Source organism: Pterocles gutturalis, unplaced genomic scaffold, assembly GCF_000699245.1.
Source record: "Pterocles gutturalis isolate BGI_N339 unplaced genomic scaffold, ASM69924v1 scaffold23652, whole genome shotgun sequence".
In the NCBI taxonomy this organism is placed as follows: Eukaryota; Metazoa; Chordata; class Aves; order Pterocliformes; family Pteroclidae; genus Pterocles; species Pterocles gutturalis.
Genome location: NW_010110825.1, coordinates 19,419 through 26,453, shown reverse-complemented (window position 1 = coordinate 26,453; position 7,035 = coordinate 19,419). Strand labels below are relative to the sequence as shown.

Genomic DNA, 7,035 nt, shown 5'->3' with positions numbered 1-7,035 from the left:
AAAAAAAAAAAAGTAAGAGGCTTTCTCAGGTTGTGCAAAGTGAAACTTCTTTGTGGGTTTTTTTAATCTTTATATCACTGTGCAGGACAAAAAAAAAATTAAGCAGTGGCTGGTTAAAATAATGTTTGTGTAGGTTGTTTGAACTGGAAGGGCAAAATAAAATGCAGAGAAGAGACCTTAAAGACTCATGCTTCTCCTTTCGTTTTTTTTTGCTGTGAGTTACTTTTGCCTTGGTTCCCTAAGCCAAGGAACCCTTAGTCTGGGCTTGAGCCTATATCAGCTTTATTGTGTCAAACGCTCAGCACCTTGTTCGGTCTAGGTTTGTTGCGCGGTTTTAGGCGGATAACGGGAAGAGGAGTAGAGAATGACAGTGAAAAGCAGGACAACAGCATTTCTGTAGGCTCTTGTGCTTTTTCGGAAACCTAAAGAGGCTGTTCTGGGAGCTGCTGCTTTGTGAACCATTTGATAGAATCCCCTGAAGCACGTAGATGCTGTGGACATCTCGGATTTATGAACTGTGATGACTTGTCTTTGTTTTCAATTTTTATTCCAGAAGAGTTGCTGTTACTGAAGATTCTAAATGCTGGATAATCGACCTACTGCCGAATAACCATGAAAGAGACGAGGTAGCTGCCCAAGTGTGAGATAAAAACTGATTTCAATGGATACAAAATATAAAGACGATTTATTTAGGAAGTATGTACAGTTCCATGAGTGCAAACTGAATGCCTCTGACAACAAGCAGCGTCCTATTAATGATGAGTATTTGCGAGTGGCAGCGGCAGCCTTACTTTGCCTTCCCAAAATTGATCCCTTTTATAGATTCCGGTTGATAAAATTTTACGAGATGGCTGAAAACTCACTGAGATCTGTGAAATCCTCAAGTTTACATTCTCTCCATAATGCATTCAGCATGCTGGAGACAGTTGGAATTAATCTCTTTCTTTACCCCTGGAAAAAGGAGTTCAAAAATATTAAGGTAAGACATTTTATGTGTGGCCATAGTGAGAACATGATTTGTTTTTCTTTCTTTTAAAACATTTAATGCATTTCCTGTAAAGACTTCTTTTTTCCCCACCTATTAGCATGATGTATATATTTGTCTGTCTTATGTTGGTAAACAGGAGCCATGGGAAAGTTTCTATGTAAAATAAGTGAAGTTTGTGCAGGGGAGAGAGTATCCCGAGAGCAGAAGTACAAGCACTGTCCGCTTTTATAGGGTAACCATAAAATAGAGGAAGAGCTTATTTAAGGTTTTTTGTTCAGCCTACCCTGCTGCAGTGTCTGAATTTCTACTTGGAGATGCTTTCACTAGGGTGAGTGGTCAAGTTGTGTTGAAGCTCACTCAAAGTTTGGTTTTTGTCTTGCAACAGCTGTTAATGGAGCACAGGTAGTAACAACCAATGCGTGCTTTCAAGTGAACACTTTGCTGAGGTTCCCACATGTTATATGATGATGGTAAAGAACCTTATCTGAAAGAATTGTTTTCAGAATGTCTTTTATCTGCTTGTTGTTCTCAATTAATGAAGTTTTGATTTTAATGTACTTTAAAGTTATTTACCTACGCCAGGATCTCAGAGGGAAAAGTTAGGAACTTGTATATTGCTTGGCTTGGGTGCTGGAAGTCAGATAGTGAGTTCTCTGCTGTTGGTTTTTCTATTTTATTTTTTACTTATATGCTTATTCAAAACTGCTGCTGTATTTCAGTAATGAATGCTGCAGATGACTTACAAGAACAGTTTTGAGACTTGAAAGCTGGATAAAAACACTGCTGGTGTAGGTGGCTGAAATCATTTGCAGGTTGTGTACACTAATGATGGGTATTTTTGTTTGTTTTTCTTAAAAAGAAACTATTTCACTATTTAGCAGAGAATTTGAATATTATTAGAACATTTGAGAGTTCTTTTTCCCTGAGGGAAAACTACCTTTATTCAAGATCTCTCCAGAGAGAGCTCAAGTTCTGGCCTTTTCAATGTTGGCTGACCCATCGAGGGTATCTCTTGATGCACTGCCGATATTGAGTCTGGTTGTGCGCTGTGGATCCAGTACCTGTTCTATACAAAGATGTGGTGGCCAGGCTGCTTTTGCCTGGAATCCAAAACAGTTTGAACTGTGTTAAGAACGTACTTCAGGTATGCCAGATGCTATGGATATTTCAGGTTGCACAAACTCATGTCTTTGGTTTTAGGGCTTTTTTTGGTGGACGTTCTTGACTGAATATAAAATTAAATAAAACAGACATTTGAAACTGCATAGTAACAGTCCACTAAAAAGTGCATGCCTCAAGTATATTTAAAGCTGAATTGAAGAGGACTCTCTTTCTTTGGTACTCCTGCAATAATTCTGAGTTCCTGTTATCTCTGTCCAGGGGCAATACATGGAATCTCTGCCTTTTTACCTTTCATGGTGGACTTGCTTGTAACTGCAAACATGTCTGCTACACATAAAAATTAATGTCAGTGTATAGCATAGTGATTTAAATCAGCAGGGAGGACATTATGCTAATCAGGATTTAAATTTGAATGAAAACTCTCCTGCTTTGAATTTCTTGTGGAATTTCCATCTGCTGAACAGGAGGGACACAGAAATGGAGTTAATCTTGCAATGGGGAGTTGCGTGTGTTCACTGTTGCTATTATTCTGTTTAATTATATAGTGTCTGTCACTGAATTATCTGAACATCTAGTCCACCACTGAATTTGTAACCTAGTTTTCCTTTTATTTCCCCCCCAACCCCCTTAGACCTACACTGGACCCTTTGTTTATTATGTAAAGTCTGCTCTAGCTGAAGATGATGTAAGGCAGATTTTGAACTACATGGGCTATGTCCAAGAACTGGGAACAATGTATAAACTCAGAGAGCAGGTTGATGCCATTCAAGTGAAAATGGTTTCGTTTGAACTCTTCTTGGCCAAAGTGGAATGTGAGCAGCTTCTTGAAATTCACTTGCAAGTGAAGGATAAGGGTTATTCAGAGATTGATGTCATAAATGAACGAAAAAATAGCAGTGAAGATGTTCGAGGCTGCTCAGAAGCCATGAGACGGCGTGCAGAGTGCAAAGAAAACTTAAACACTTCCATGGCACGAATGGTACTCCAGAAGTCGGCAAGTGAACGGGCCTCTAAAGATTATTTCAAGCCAAAGGTAAGCAAGCCTTCTAAATCAGTGGATACATATGATAATTATTGGGAAAGTAAGAAACCACCTTTGATGAGCTCACTCAGTCTCAGGAAAGAACCAATTTTAGTTGATGCGGAAGATGACATTAAAGATGAAATTATCCGTCCGTTACCCTCTCTTCTGACAATGTCAAGCTCCCCACATGGATGTTCAGATGAATTCTTGCCAACTTCATCTCATCACAATGGTATGCTAAGAACAAATGTCCCTTACAGCTCCTATTTTTCTGCTCAAGAGGACTTAGATTTATATACTGATCCTGATTCTAGAAGTATGTTAAATTTTAAAAGACAAGAAGCTGTTAAGCCTGATGTGTGGCTGTTAAGAAATGATGCCAACCCCGTTTACCACAAACGCACCCACCTAGCCAAAGAGACAGCTTCCCTCAAGTGCCAGAACTGTGGCGTACCTTGTGGCACTTCTGTTTGCCAAAAGTGTGACAATCTGTTCAACTCTAGGCAGGAATATCCAGCAGTGAAACAGAGCACCTATTCAATCAAACCGCTTCCAAGTGACGGCTTGTCTTCTGCGTCTGCTTTAAGGGAGAAATCTCAGTACACGTCACAGACTCAGAGTCAAGAGAGAGCTGCTCAATTCAGTTCGAAATCCAAACCTTCAGGCACCTCACGCTGCGGCTTTTGTAACCGATCTGGAGCTGCAAACACTTGCACGTTTTGCTCAAAAGTCTCATGTGACACTTGCCTCAATGCTTACTATTATGATCCCTGCTGTAGAAAAAGCGAGCTTCACAGATTCATGCCTAACAATCAATTAAACTATAAATCATCCCAGCTGTCCCATGTAGTTTATAGATAGGCTTGGTTAGTCTGTTTTGGAGGGGAAGGAAAGGGGAGGGGAAAGGGCTATCCTAACTCATGTACTGACTCCACTGATAAGAAAATACACTGACCTCTTACCCAAATAACGTGTCCAAATATTTGGAACCATGGTTCAGTGATCAGGTGCCAGTTCTTGATTTTTGTGGCTTCACAGATGCTGCAGATACATTAGATTTCATGCTGCTATAATTTAGGTAACTCCTAAATGCTCATTACTTTTCAATTTAAATGGGGGAGAAGAGCACATTTTTCTTTAAAACTTGGCAGCTGTTGTATTTTAGAAAAGTGACATCGCACCTTTCTGTAACATTGCAGTCATCTCCTTGCCCAAATAAAACCATGCAAGGCTTGAAAAGAAAAATCTAAAAATTAAGATTCTCATTTTCTAGGAGTGATGAAGCTACTGCCGGTTTTTGAGAAAGTGTAACTTTAAATGTTCAAGAAATACGTGAATGGCTTGTTTTGCCAACAAGGACTATTTTTTGAAGTGTGTCTGCATTTCTTGATCTCCAAAATGCAAACACCACAGAATCTCTTCGTTTTGTCTTTATGTTTCTTCCTTCTCCCTTTATCTCCCCGTTGTTTATCTCAAGCTTATAATCTGAATCTGGACAATACGTGCTTTATTTTCTGGTGTTGCCAATATCATCCTACTGGTTTTTATTGTATGATATTTTAAAAAGGGGAATGTGTATTCATGTCACTGAAATGATGCCTAGAGTGTTGTCCTTCCAGATGAGTACTAATTTTCCTTATTTTCTGTTGCACATGTATTAAGTACTGTTCTTTGTACTGTAAATAGGTAATTTGGAAACAGTTTATTTTTAATAAATATTTAATATGTTGAGTTCTTAAAAGTGGTAGAATCATTAGTTACAATGATTTAATGAGGTCTCTCTGGGTTATTTGTTCAGGTGACTTTTTGTTCTTATAGCTTATTATAGTCACTGTGGCAGACTGATGTTCTTGGCTCTGATCCATTTTTTTTGTTTTTATTCTGACTTTTTTTTCCCCCCTCTGATAAGGCTACCACTAGTCTAAGTGGAGTCTTGTCTAAGAATTGCAGGATTTTGGTTCTCAGTGCACGCTTTTCCTTTGTGGTTATGGAAATTGTAAGTATAAATATTATGCTTGCTTCCAAATTCACTGTGAAGTCTGTAGTGTAGTCCAGCAAGTAAAGCACTGGCCTGGTTACAAATCAGAGCTCATTTGTGACTCCTGTTAAAGTAAACCCATCAGTTATGGATGTGAACCAGATAATAATGTTTCTGTATTACTGTAGCACATAGGAACCCTAGCCGAGAACCAGGACTCTCTTGTGCTGGGCTCTGTACAGTTTGACCCCCAAACCACACCTGGCTATGAATAGGCTTTAGTTTTTTATTAAAAGGAAACCCACAAGAATCCTTCTAACTTCCTTATTCCAACTAGATAGTTAGAACGAAGTATCAGGCAACTTAATCTGATGTGCAGAACTAAATGTGTTTGAAATATCTGTAAAGAACTCTAGCTGAGATGTAAACCATGTAGTCTACTTTGCACTAAAATTATTCACTTAGGGTTTTTTTAAACACTGTTAGAGTCTAGGCTTCTAAATGTCACTGTCCATTGACCCCTGTGTGACCGAAACATGCATGAATGGTCGTTTGTCTTACATTTTTGGGGGGGGGGGAGGGTTTGAGGTAGGTAGAGGGGGAAACTATATAGGCTAACATTGTAAAATAGCTAAAATCATTTTAGCCATAAATGGGTGTCAGAAGTATTATGGAAATAAGATGAAACCTGAGGCTCACAGAGGGCTGAGAACAATAAGTTACTGTACAGTTTGCACTAAGAAACAAAGTGAATGGCGTGTGCTTAGCAATCAGGGAAATTGCTGAATCAAGCGACTGCATCTGAACTTAATGTTACAGGCAAGTATTGCCTTGCTGACCCGAAGGTTGGGGTGAATATTGTTTTGGTGAATGGTTTTAAGGTTTTCAAAATCTTGTATGTTTTTTATAAATATATATATATATAAATATGACATAAATGTAGATACATTATGTATATAGTGAAGAATTTAAAAACAATTTTACTATTAAAACACAGTCGAAGGGTGGTTTTCATTTCAGTGGTTATTTTGGTTCTGTTCATCTGAAGTGTCATGCCTGTTTGGCTGCTATACAGTGTATCTTCTAGTTCACTAGTTCAATTTCCATATGGCTACTCACACTACAGTGAATAACTAAAACTGTGATGCCACGTAATTTTTACGGTGAACATAGCAGGGACTATACTTGCTTTGAAAAAGAAAAGTCCTGTGTATATATGTCATGGAATCCTGTAGTATAAAACTGTGTTGAATTGAAGTGATACCATGCTCTATTTTTGTGTATCTTACTGTATGAGGTTGCTGTGATTGATACAGTAAAATATATGCTAATTTAAAATGCAGGTGTTTTGCATCTGATTTGTTTTAATTTATGTTTTGAAGGAATTAAAAAATAAAGAGGCCTTTAAGAAAAGGCTTAACTCTTTTCTTAAAGTGGAGTGCATGTAGCTGTCTGTTTCACAACTGCGTGTTGCATGCGGAGACGAGTTGGTGCGCAAAGGTAATCTTGGGGGCAAAATGGGCAAATGTGTACGGATCATGAGCCTCAGCTTTGTGAAATTGGGTGTACTGCCTGCAGAAGGCAGAGCTTTATAAAAACCATTTATTTTCAAGTCTTAGCAGCATGACTCAGTTTGTTCCGTAAGAGCATGTCAGCCAATATGTCAGCAATCTGCAGCAGACAGACTAACGCGGGGTGGAGAGTGGGTTTCGTGTGCCATGCGAAGCTAACCTACGTTGATTTCCAGCCATGACTCTCGATGTCACACGCGCTTTTTCGAAGTAGCTTCCTGATGTAAGCTGCATCTTGCAGAAGATGTATGATGCTACTGATGTACTTTTTGGCACTTGAGTTAGGCTTCTGGTTCCAGCATCCTGCTGGCTCTGGAGCAGGATAATTTCTCAAGTTCCAAACTAGATTATT

At 38.8% G+C, this 7,035-nt stretch overlaps 1 protein-coding gene across 1 annotated transcript; it reads left to right on the top strand.

The window, feature by feature from the left end:
* Positions 1-552: 552 nt before the first annotated feature.
* SPATA2 (spermatogenesis associated 2) lies at positions 553-4,865 on the top strand. The gene is made up of 2 exons (XM_010073554.1): positions 553-979; positions 2,742-4,865. The coding sequence occupies exons 1-2, from the start codon at positions 662-664 to the stop codon at positions 3,993-3,995; spliced, it is 1,572 nt and encodes a 523-aa protein (XP_010071856.1). The 5' UTR covers positions 553-661; the 3' UTR covers positions 3,996-4,865.
* The last annotated feature ends 2,170 nt before the right edge of the window (positions 4,866-7,035 follow it).

Coding starts and splice junctions, on each gene's coding strand:
- SPATA2 (XM_010073554.1), top strand. CDS start 662: ATGGATACAAAATATAAAGACGATTTATTTAGGAAGTATGTACAGTTC. Junction 980..2,741: donor AGGAGTTCAAAAATATTAAG/GTAAGACATTTT, acceptor CAACCCCCTTAG/ACCTACACTGGACCCTTTGT.